The following is a 13178-nucleotide window of genomic DNA, read 5'->3' as shown; positions in this document are numbered from 1 at the left end:
TATAAAGTCCTCTTTCAACTAATTCTCTTTCTCTATCGTCCGGCGAGCGTCTCTACTAATCCTTCGTTCGTGGGCGGAGGAATGAAATATCAGAGATACGAAACCGAAATTCCTGCTGCCGTTCTTTTGGCCCCGTTCCAAGTGGGTCCTCTTGGGGCCGCGGGACAAATTCTGTTATTCCGGAAAAAGCCGATACTAGAATCAGCACCAGCATCATCTCTTTCGCGTTTCTCATTCTATTTACAAACTCGCATTTCGCGCGGACTTAATCGCGGGAGAAAGGAGGAAACGCGGTGGAAAAGAAAATTTACGACACTTGGATTTACTAGGAGAGACGAAGACTACGCGTAAAGAAAACAAAAAGAGACGGAATGAAGGGAATTGAGCAGCTGGGAGGACGAAACAAAAGCTTATCTCCCTCAACTTTTATTCGGCTTTTGACGTTTCGAATTCACTTCGTCCCTTCTATTTACTTATTTATTTAACACACATGCTGTGCTGTACAAAATAAATCTTTACAAATAATGGAAAACATATTTTTGTAAAAATACAATAAATTTTACAAAATCAATAATTTAACACTTAGCGCTGCTAACATCAAATGTGTAAATGACATAACCTCAATAGGATAAAAATGGGGTAAAATCAAAAAACTTCATTTATGATTAAAACTGTAACAACAGTGAAATCAAATAACCAAATATAATTCATATTATTGAATGTAGAATCAAAAATAGAAGAATGTCAAAGGCATTTGCAATTTATCAAGTCACCAAGAAAATAGAATCGAGTCATAAATATCAAAAAATTTGACGTTTCCAATGTTTTTTTAATTTGACATTTTCCTCATGTCATATATTTTTTTAGATAGTGCATTTATTTTGTGGACTTACCGAATCATCGTCAAAGTTGCGAACCAGATGAGAATTGGAAACGACGGTGGTCCGGCTCTTCTGTCTGCACGCGTTGTTCCGTTTCAACTTGGCGCAGCCACTTCCGGCAGACCGGAAGCTGCCATTCGCGTACGGCCGCTGTTTTCCATCATCCGAACTGACGCTCTGCGGTCTTCTGCGACTGAAACATAAACGCATCACATTTAGCATTCTCGACTACCAATTAAATGCGGCCATACAACTGGATGAAATAGGAAACGCAGAGGAAAACGACAATTTTGAAATATAACTATTCATATTTGATTTCTCTGGCAATAGCTATGTTTTCCATCATAAATTATAATGCTGATGATAATTTCCGTAACTCAACGTAAGCAAACGCAGACGTTAACTTATGTACTTAATTAAGTTAGGGTAAGTTAACCTTACCTAACTACTATATTAATTTAGATAATCTATCTTAACCTAACTTAATGAACCTAATCTAAAAGTAGTGTAAACGTATCATCGAGTTTGTAAAATGAACAAGTTTCGAAATATTTATTTACTCCAAATCTCACTCTGGTAGTATTTGCGGATTTGCCAATTGCGGCCGAAATAATGATGTTGTTATTAGCTACGTATGGTAACTATGGGCACTCTTCCAAAGGATCCAATTAAACAGCGATCGCAGTCAATACAATTTGATAGAAACAATTGTGATCACAAAATTTACCACCCCAAATTGAAAACAAAACAAGGGAAGTACAGTAGATCCTTGTTTAACGAGCATAATCTGTAAAGCGAAACAAATATAAACCTATATAAATTAATGTAAAATACAATAATGCTGAAAATAATACTCAAAAAAATATGTATACAGTGGAAAAATATTGCAATTTTCCAATATTTTTCCACTGTATTCAATACAAGAAAAAATGGAATATACGGAAATTTTGGAATATATTATGCTCGAGGTTCTACTGTACAGTGGAACCTCGGTTAACGAGTTTAATCCGTTTCAAAATTTCTTAATTAATTTTGCTCGTTAAGCGAGGTTCCACTGTATTTGGTTTTTATAATTATATCTTTGCGGGCCGGTATTTCCAACTAACTAATTAATCCGCTGTTGCCGAATGTGTATTTTATATAATTAGAAAGACGCCATCTGTGATTTTAAAATGATAATTATATTTGACATATTTCGTGAATCCAAACCTATTAAAACAAATATATTCGGTAGCTGGCGAAATTGTGCTTGACGTAAGCTAAGTGAAGGGAGTGGAGGGTTAATAAAAGAAGAAGAAGAAAACAAATATAGGTTGATAAGCACCAAAAAGAATCATAAATAATGCCGTAATTATTAAAAGAGAAGAAAGATATGTTAAACTCCAATATCCATTTTTTTTTAAGAGGATGTGATTGTGATTAAATCAAAATATTTGTTATTATGTTTAATTATTAAAACGGCATCTGTGATCTAAAAACAAAATGCTAAATTATGAAAATTAAATAACGTTTCTAAATATTGTTGCTTGTAAGTTAACAGTCTTAATTAGAGCAAAAGAGATGGCAACGTTAAAGAAAAAAAGTGGTACTCGCATCGCACTGAAATATTCAGTACGGATGTGAAGGGATGTAGGAGCAGAAGGGCCACTTGAGATCGAGATGAAAGCACAAATATTTGCGCAGAGTCGGCACAAAGGAAGGAAGAGATGGAGAAAAAGAGGATCCAACTCCTCTTGTATGAGAGGTGCGGTAAAAAAAGTATATATGTAAATGGATATAATACGAGAAAGCTTCGTTTAATCTGCGTCTAGGCTTTATAAATGTCTTCATGCGAAGAGCATTTCACATTCCACAAACGAACGAACGTCTTGTCTCTCCTCTCTATCTCTCTACTCTTTTTTTGTTCACGCCACCTTCGATGCCTGAAAAACGAGGAAACGAGGAGCAGATGCGACCGCAAAAACTTTCTTCCGAAATCATCCCCCTACCCCAAAAACCCACATCGCGGATAAACTTTTCCGGCGTATGAAAATCTTTCGCAATCTCTTAGCGTTATTAAAATAAAACAACGGATGGAAAGGTGGGGCAGTGTGCACTTGCAGAAACAAACGCGAAACTCGGATGGAAACTCAAAACAAAATTTACATGAGATATGCATCAGGACTGCATTGTCTGGGAACGAGCGAGCCGGACACGCGAACGCCGCAACTGACGTAACAATTACATGACCGTTTGGGAACTTTGACATCTCTGTAGAATAAAAATATTTCAGGCATTAACAATTTCTTTTCTGAGCTTATACAGGGATGGATCGGTGTCTAAATCGAAATAAAAGATGTCGCTGCAAACGTGACATATTGTATTATAAAAAACAGAGAATCATTTTCTATTTTTGCCCTGAGTTTATAGTGCCTTATTTCCATTTGATCAAGTGTTGTTTACTAGCGAAATTATGCAAAGCACAGGCTATGTGAAGTATGTAGAAGTGTAAATAAAAAGAATAAGAAGAGAGCTATCTGTTAAACAATTATACAACATTATTTGTATCACGAAAGCAAATCCATTTTTTCAAAAATACTGATGTTATTACAGAAGTAAATTTAGATTGGGATAATAATCCAGTAAACGATTTGCTACTATCAGAATGACAGTATAGTTGTTAATGCCAAAACGACGTTTGCAGTTGTTGTTGTTTTTTTAAATTGTAATTATGGGTAAGAGTTATAGGAAGCCAAAGCTTCATGACACGTTCGGAATAACCGTGGCCGAGAAGAAACTCTTCATGAAAACGTGGGAAATCCTTCGACTGAATCCCGGTTACTACAGCGTCACTCTGTTTCTGATCTTTTTCGATCGCTTTCCCGAGCACCAGTCCTATTACAAAAGATTCAAATTCGATGAAATCCCCGACCTGAAGGCTTTCCCCGATCTGACGCTACACGGACTGAAGGTGATGAGGCAGTTCTCGTCTATCGCGGATTACATAGATAAGCCGGAGATGCTCGTGCAGATTCTGTACAATCACACCATGAATCACACAAAGAGGCACATCACGACTGCAGCATACAGCGATTTCCGCATTTGCATCCTGCAGTTCCTGACTACAAAGCTGAACGTGTCCGGCGAAGTTCTGCAGGCTTGGAACAAGGTCTTGATAACCCTGTTCAAGATTATCACGGATATGAATAAGGAGATGCAGCTGGACGTCCTCGGCGACAGGGATTGGCATGTCGGGAATTTAATTTAATTTAATTTATTTAAAAGAAAAATGTGTGTTTATCAATTATAAATGATTAAAAATCGATTTTAAAATATATTCAAATTTGATTTTACATTTTGATAAATTAACACCATTCATTTCTTATGTAGAAAATGTTTTCTGTTTTTCATTAAATTCTGTTTTCGAACAAACTTTTGTATCGAAAACCGAAACCAACCGAAACGTACTATAAACTAATCAGACAATTACAACAGTAGCTAATACACAATATAACAAACTTTTTGAATAGCAAATAATAAAGTAGGGTACTAATATAATTTACTGTAAATACTTATTTTTGTCTTGGAAACGAAAATTTTAGATGCAATTATCAGATGCACGTGAATCGTCCACACGATATATTTATATTGCTTGAATTTAATTCCATTTAATTCACGGTCGCCCAGAAATGTGTTTAGGCATATTTCATGAACGCCGTCGTTTATATCCGGCGCCGGAAATTTACGGTCCCGAACGAAAGTAAAATAAAATATATTGCCGACCTCCCGGAGTCCTTTTTTTTTTCTTTTTCGAATGAATGTGGACGTGTTCTCGAGTTCTGAAAGGAAAGAGTGAAACGGATCAAGCCACCTTCTCTCAATATATATTTACACACACACGTATGCACATAAGCATATATATATGTATGTGTGTGTGGCTGTGTGTGCGGGTGGCGGCAGGTTCCGCCGTTTCCATTTCCGGTTACAAATTGGCGCGCATTCAATCTCAAGTCAAACGGGTGCATGGAGAAAAGAGAATAGAAAGAAATGTATATATTACGAGTAGAGTCGACGGATTTGCGAAATCCAGGGTAAACAAAAAAAAAGTGCACGCGAACAAAATGCAAACGACTATTACATATTCACTTTTTTCTGTATGTTATTTTTTTATCTCCTTGCGTTTATATAAAGTGAACTTCGTCCTTTTATTTGAGTCTTTCAAACATTTCTACACATTATTTCTATACGCCTACATTCATTCTATTTTCACATTTTGTATTCTAAGTCTTGATATTACTAATTAGAATTTCATGTTTTCATCACAGTTTTTCATACATTTCTACATATTATATTCGCACACCTACATTTATCTTATTACATTTTGTATACTAGATCTTGATACTACTACTTAGAACTTCATGTTTCCATCAGAGTTTTGCAAACATAATTTATATTATTTTCACACACCCCAATTCATTCTATTGTACTTTTACATTGTGTATACTTAATCTTGATATTAGTAATTAGAAGTTCATCTTTCCATCAGAGGTTTCTAAACATTTATACACATTATTTTCACACACCTACATTAATTCTATTGTACCTTTACATTTTGTTTATAGATCTTGATACTATTACTTAGAACTTCATGTTTCCATCAGAGTTTCGCAAACATTACTTCACATTGTTTTCACACACCTACATTCATTCTATTGACTTTTACATTTTGTATACTAAATCTTGATATTAGTAATTAGAACTTCACCTTTCCATCAAAGTTTTCTAAACATTTCTACACATTATTTTTACACACTTACATTCATTCTATTGTATCTTTACACTTTGTATACTATATCTTTATACTACTACTTAGAACTTCATGTTTCCATCAAAGTTTTCCAAACATTATTTTCACACACCTACAATCATTCTATTATACCTCTATACTTTGTATATTAGATTTTGATACTATTACTTAGAACTTCATGTTTCCATCAGTTTTCCAAACATTATTTTCACATACTCACATTCATTCTACTGGAGTTTTATATTATGTACACTAAATCTTGATATTAGTAATTAGAACCTTCCATCCGAGTTTTCATTCACACTCACATTTTGTATTCAAAATTTTTATATCAATAGTTATTTTTTTTTTACGAAGGTTATGTATCGTTTATGTATTTATTGGTTACCGTCCAAAATACATAAATTATGAACTACATGAATTAACTACATTTAACGTATTGAAACTCGATCAAATTCCAATTCTATTATTAATAACAAAACAACGACTATTTTATATAGAAATTAATTGTATTCCAACGTGAAATCAATCAATTTACTCACTATTTATGCGTGGGACTCGGTTCCGGCGAAACGTCCGCATTATCCGCATTCAGCTGGCTCAATGTTGGTAACGAAACGGTGCCCAAATGTTCTGAAAATAAACCAAAAACAAAATAATAATAATAACAAAATCAAATAATTAAAAAAAAATAAACACGCTCACTGCGTTAATTGCCAATTACTTTCCAAACACACACACACAGGATGTAAGTACCAATTTTTATTTAAGTTCGCCTCGGACAAAACGAACACACAAATAAATTGAATTGACCTTTTAAGCTTTTAAACATCAAAGTTAATTTGATTAAATGGCATGCACAAATCAATACCCTTCTCAGTATTTTCACCTGTGATGAAAATATTTTTTCGTTTAATTTACATTTGATTCGAAATTCATTGATTTATACTCTATAAATGTGGTAAAAAATCGCGTAATTTAAAAGTAAATACAAAGTGCTTTGAAATAAGTATAAATTACTTGATTTGATTTAACTTTTCGTAATTCCTAAATAGACAGACAAAAAAATGTAAAATATATTTGTAACAATACAAATTGTAATGCATATAGAATCCATGAATAGTTTTGATGAATTTACTGATTAGAAGTTGGTAATTTCTCTTTTCTGGACATTTTCCAGAAAATTAAGATACAATTAAAAAGGTGGTACAATGTACGTACCACCGCCCCTTAAAGAGCGCCATCTCGTGATGCAATAAATCAAAAATTAATATTATAAATAACAAAAATATCATATATTTCTTTAGAATACATAATTAAATAAAAAATAGTTGTTTTGATTTAAGCGCCATCTTGTGATTCAACAATTTAACATCATAAATAATAAACATTATAGAATATTTTTTTATTAAACATAATTACGTTGTTATTTCAGAAGAAACGCGGTGCAAATTAGTCTATTTGATTTAGACGCAATCAAAAACATAAAAAACAAAAATACCATATATTACACAATCTACTTCTAATTTTAGAAAAAAAAACTCGTTGCAAATATCTCGTTTTGAATTGAATGACTTTAAATTTATGAATTATATAGCAATGAGAAATAATTAAAATTTTCTTGTGTGAATTGATTTTAATAAATCATAGTTTTTGTTTTACTAACAACTGACACAAAATAAATAATAATATTTTTGGAACAAATTACCAAAATATAAACTTAACACAATATCATAGTAATAAAAAATAAACTAATTTAAATTGCTACAAAAGGCTATTTACCATTGATCTTTCTGCCCAACAAAATTTTATTAGTCTGAATTTCTTAAAAGAGAATTGTTGTATTTAAATCCAGTAAAATTTAGTATAATTCGATTAGAGCGCCATCTCGCAGGCATCCATTAACTATTTAATGAAATTTAACTTTACAGTTGTCAATAAAAAGTGTGTTGATTTCTAATTGATTTTTTTCGAACAATAATAATAACATTTATTACGACAATAAAAAACTACAAAGTAATACCTTAATAATTAAAAATAAAATTTCAATTGGAGCAAAGGGTTTTTTTGGAAATTATCAATGTGAAACTTTTAAATTGTATATTTGCACGGAGTTGTTTTTTTTTTTTCGATAACTGCAAAGCACGTGATTGAGTATCGTCGTTGAAATTTTCAATAGTTCAATAGACGCTCGAAAGTTATATCTATATTTTTTTCTATTCTCTCTTTAAAAAGAGAACCAAGTTAAACAATTTGCATATCATTTTTTATCGGTGGAATGTTATCTAATCGAAAGTTGATACGGCGGATCTCAACGATCGCGCATTTTCCTCATCGACCGTGAAAAACTTACCATTTTTGTAGGTTGGCAGCGTTGACGTGGCTGCATGGCAGACACCGGAAACGGAAGTTCCCCTCGTCAGTTTCGACGGCCTGCGAGCATCCAGCGAGCCCTGCAAATGTGTAAATAATATAAATAAAAGTATGAGGCGGGGGAGAACATAAAAGAGAGTGAGTGTACGAAATGAGTGGTGGAGAGGATGGTAATAAATTGAAAAGGGGAATCCCCACAAGAGCATTGAATAGCAGATTCACAGCGTTTTTTTTTCTTTTTACAGTGGCAACGCCGAACGTGCATAAATATGCAGTCGCGTGTGTGTATGTATGTATGTGCTTTGCGTTACGCAATCGTATAAAAAAAGTTTATGCCCGATCTTCTTTTTTTTATTAGCATTGCTCTGTTTGCGTATTGATCTGATAACAGGCCGTATCTTTATGATACATTGAGGATCGCGATTCTTATCAAATTGTATATATATATTTTGTATTTAGAGAAGTAATATAGTTGGAATGTTCATTTAAATATTTGCATTATTATAGAATGAAGCTCAAAACTTTACAGTTAAGATTTAATAACAAAAATGATATATGTATCAAGTTACATAAGGTTAAAACAATTAAACATAACAGAATAACTGTTATAAAGAAAATGTCATAAGTGTCAAATTCAACTAAACGATATTAATTTTATATAAATAATAAAGTAATATAAAAATAATCATTTCCTTATGATTAATTAACTTTGTTCTGAACTAATTGATGTGACGCACGATAATTATAAAATTTGCTTTTCATAAATCATCATGATTAATTGAGAACTAATCATATGTTTAAATGTAAGATTCAATTACTGTTGAATTAATGATATATTATATAAATGTCAAAGTGTTAATTGTCATCCATAGCATTAGTTTATTAATAGTTGTCACAACATGCACATTCGTTCTGGAAAAACGTTGACATTGCTCAACTGTCGTAAATATCAAATACAACACGAGATGCTTTTTTTTGTAACTTATTACCAACCTTGATTCATTAAGTCGAGCATAAACTATTTCCAAAACTTATTTTTTTTTTCACTTTAAATATAAGTCGATTACGAATTTGACAATGGTCAAACGTGTGATTCATACACAATTCTCGAATAAATCGGCCACCAGCCAAACCTGTTCCTATTTACATTTCACGCAGTCCACGGTTATTGTTTGATATTTATTTATTTTTAGAAAATATATCAACTTTCTGAGTTATATGATTAATTTTACATATAATACATATTGCACTTGACATCTTATTTATTCAAGTGAATAACACGTAAAAGCGATTTGTGCAAAATCAATAGAAATTTCATCAACGAATTACGTCACAATTGAAGTTGTACACGTAGTTCGGATAAATTAGTTTATAAAAAAAATAACAATTTAATCGCCATCTCGTGATTCAAGAAATTAACATTTACATTAACATCATAATTAATATAAACTATATAGATTTTGCGTTATAAACCATAATTACGTTGTTATTTCAGAATAAACCCGATGTAAATTAGTCGATTTGATTTAAGCTCCATCTCGTGAATGCTAATGGTTTAAATGTATAAAAAAAGTATAATTAACAAAAAAAAAAAAATATTTATTAGAGTGAATTTACATGTTCTTTAAAAACAATTTGTGCAAAATCAATAGAAATTTAATCAACGAATTACGTCACAATTGAAGTTGTAGACGTAGTTTGTGTTTGTTTATCGAAACTACGTATACAACTTCAATTAGTTTATAAAAAATTATACCAATTACAGTTTGGTTAAAAACATATTATGTGAATATGCTTGTGTATTTATTTTGTATATCCAAATGCATCCTTGACATTCTTAATTTCGAGTCTCACTCTTCTCATTGCAGAAATAAATGAATGCAACCACTTGATTCTGAGAATAATCTTACGTAATTATTAAATTAAACTATCCGGGTTCTTTTTACATAGGTTTTAATATATTGTTTAAAGTTATCTCTAATCAAATAATTTTAATAAACAATGATAACAATGCATATGATACATTATTTTACGCTAAATAATAATAATAAGGTTCTTTTATCAATAATCTATAAAATTTATCTTGTAGAGTGACGAAAAAAATACTAATTTATTTCATTTGATTATCAATGCAATTTGCATGTTACAAAAGCGAGAAAAAGGAAATTTTCTTGAATACTTATCTATGCAAGTCGCTCGCACAATTGTTATACAAACACGCTGTATGAATGACAAACTATTTTAAAAAAAGTAAATATTATGTTTTTCTATCTCATTGAGAAAGATTAATACACATATTTTATATACGTAGTTTACCAAAAATTAGTACAAACCGAAATTTTATCTAGAAACAAATTAAATAAGGTTCTTCCTTTAAACCTCCTCACTCTTCACTTAGCTTGTGTCAAGCACAATTTCAACAGCTACCGTCAATAAGGTTAGGAAAGATTAAGCATTGACAGCCGTCAAATTGTGATATAATTATATAAGAGTAGAAATGAAGATTGAAGAAGAAATGAATAGTTTGAATTGTTATTAGACGTGAATGATTCGAATATGTATTATGAATGCTATTCTATTTATAAATGGATTTGTAATACAGGTAACGTGATTAATACATAGTTTTCAATGAATAATTATTGTATATCGCCATGTTCGATAGTTCTTAATGGGCGGACTTTTATTATAAGGTTAGCTGAGGTTGACGTCGACAACTGTTAAAACTCATGGTTTATCAATTTATAGATTAGTATTAACATCACTCTATTTACCAGTTAGTTTCAAATACTTAAAAAAATAGAATTGAAAATTAATTGGAATTGTATAATAATCTGTGACATTTTACAGGATAACTTGATAAGTTAATTTTTGTTTAATTTTTATAGATTTGTTATTGTTGTATAGTGTAAATAACGACATTGTTTTTAGTATGTTTAAGAATTAAAAGCATTGGATCCACGTGTGAAATTCGGTTGTAATAATAGAGCATAACGTATCATATTCAAAGCTGTGAAGTGTAGACGCGTAGACTTACACTGACAACCATACTCTGAGTCCTCCAGATCTTGTTCCTGTCTTTCTCGTTGTCATTGTAACTGCAGTTGTTGAGCGCGTCGTAGTTGACAAAGCTGAGGTCGTTATAGGAGACGGCGTTATCTATCTCGACCAGAGACTGAAGACTCTGCGCCCATTCGCGATTCTTGTTCTCCGACAGCTTCTCCCTGGACTTGTCGATCTCGCGTTTCTTGTTGTAATCACGGAAACTGAAGGACCTCTTCAGAAACTGAGCGCCTTCGCTCAGGATTTTCTTCTTGAGAAACGAGGAGCTCCTTTTCAGCGGTTTATTGGAGATGTCGACGGCCGAAGCGTACATCCGCCCACCCTTCTTCAGCTTATCATCTTTTCTACCGAGGATCATCGACTTCAGCGATAGCTTATTCTTCTTGACCGGCTTCCTGGTGTTTTCGTTCTCGTCGACGTCCTCATCGTGCTCTTCAAGGGAGTACAGAGAGTCACGACGAGCGCCGCACTCGGACCTTGTATCATCGCAGATGAGTCTCTTGGTGAAGTCGCAGTAGAGGTTGTAAGCTTCCAAGCAGTCCGAGTCGCCGATTTCACTGCAGTTTGGGCCGAACCTCCTGCAGGTCGCCTCCACAGCTCCGTCGTCGCCGGTCATGGCCTTCCCCCGTTCAGTGCATCAAACCGACCTTGGCCAAGCGATAAATGCTATTTACTAATTTCTTTTCAACTAGCAAATAGTAATAAACGCGATAAACCGCTCGAGAAATACAGAGAGAGAGAGCAAAAAATAAAATAATTGGAAAGAAACGATAAAACGCGCTCGATTCACATCAACTTCACTTTCCTTCCATCGATCATCTAATAACACACACACATAACAATATGTATTTTTTTTTTTCAATTTATTACACAACCGCACATAAAATTTAACACTTCAAGAGATGACATCAGGAGACAAACTCACATTAACTTAGATTGATCCACACACCACAGCCACGCACGAACATAATACACGAATTTCCCGATTTGTGGATTTTTGATAAGCAAGGAACGCGCTCGTTGTGTACGGTTTTCGCGAGCGAACTGCTGAGCCCGAACGACCGAGCAAAACTGTGGCGACGTCCAAAAAAATAAAATTGGAATGGAACGTCTATATTCACATATCAAATTCGCTCAAAAAGCGAGTGAGATACGGACGGAGCGCGACAATCCAAATCGAAAACCAACTAACAACAAAAAGAGAATATTGACAATCAGCGATGCGCATTTGTTATTGTTGTCGTCGCGGCCACCTAGAGCATGTTTTTTTGTGGATGTGAGCGCTTCGATGATGATGATGTTGTCGCTACTGATTTCCTTCGCCTCGCGTTGCCGAAATATCATCGCACTCGACCTTACGGAAGGTTCGGTTCGGTCGGTGGGGCTCTGGCCCATCGCCAGAGCGCCGTGATTTGTTTCGACCAAAATTTTAATTTTGGACACGCGATATATAAATAATAAAACGCGCGCCGAGAAAACGGGAACCAACTGAAGGTAAAACGAAATTACAAAAATGTCCACTCGAACAGTTAAACTGCAGTGAAAATTAACTTAAACATCCAAGAAGCTACTGCAAACATATAACCTAAACAATCCGATATTCAGTTGCTATTTATCTTATTATAATTGATACAATAACACATTATGGTTATCGTTGAATTCGCAATTGTCACTAAGGACTAAATGACAGTTGTCTGTTATACTGTCGTACTAATTTATATGATAGAAATATTGTGTACATAACAACGCCTTCTATATTACTTAAGATATCAAGGACAATTTTGATGTACATTTTCTTGACACCATATGCTATTAAAAACTTGATAACAATTATTCTAGGTTATATAATATTCTTAATTATAATTAATTTTCCCCTCTAATATTAAGAACTCAATTAAAATTATCAAGTATTCTGATGTATTATTAAAAAAAATATTGACAGTTGTCAATGACATTTCTTCGGCGCTAAGGTTTATATGAAAGCTAATGATACTTTATTATATTACTTAAAACTGCAATGAAGTTTTTTTTGTAACTCCTAATTGAACCCGAAAATTGCATTTGTTAAACAAATAAAA

The 13178-nt window shown here is 33.0% G+C and overlaps 1 protein-coding gene across 1 annotated transcript; it reads right to left on the bottom strand.

Annotated features, from left to right (window-relative positions):
* Positions 1-851: 851 nt before the first annotated feature.
* On the bottom strand, positions 852-12425 carry LOC108568674. Its single transcript, XM_017929879.1, has 4 exons — positions 11075-12425; positions 8021-8120; positions 6210-6300; positions 852-1074 (listed from the first exon to the last, which is right to left on the bottom strand). Exons 1-4 carry the CDS (start codon positions 11714-11716, stop codon positions 864-866), a joined length of 1044 nt encoding a protein of 347 aa, XP_017785368.1. The 5' UTR covers positions 11717-12425; the 3' UTR covers positions 852-863.
* Between the last annotated feature and the right edge of the window lie 753 nt (positions 12426-13178).

The sequence above is a fragment of the Nicrophorus vespilloides genome, unplaced genomic scaffold (assembly GCF_001412225.1).
Source record: "Nicrophorus vespilloides isolate i.1.1-1 unplaced genomic scaffold, Nicve_v1.0, whole genome shotgun sequence".
Taxonomy (NCBI): domain Eukaryota; kingdom Metazoa; phylum Arthropoda; class Insecta; order Coleoptera; family Silphidae; genus Nicrophorus; species Nicrophorus vespilloides.
Note: the sequence above shows the minus strand (reverse complement) of the source record. Positions and strands in the feature narration are given on the sequence as shown.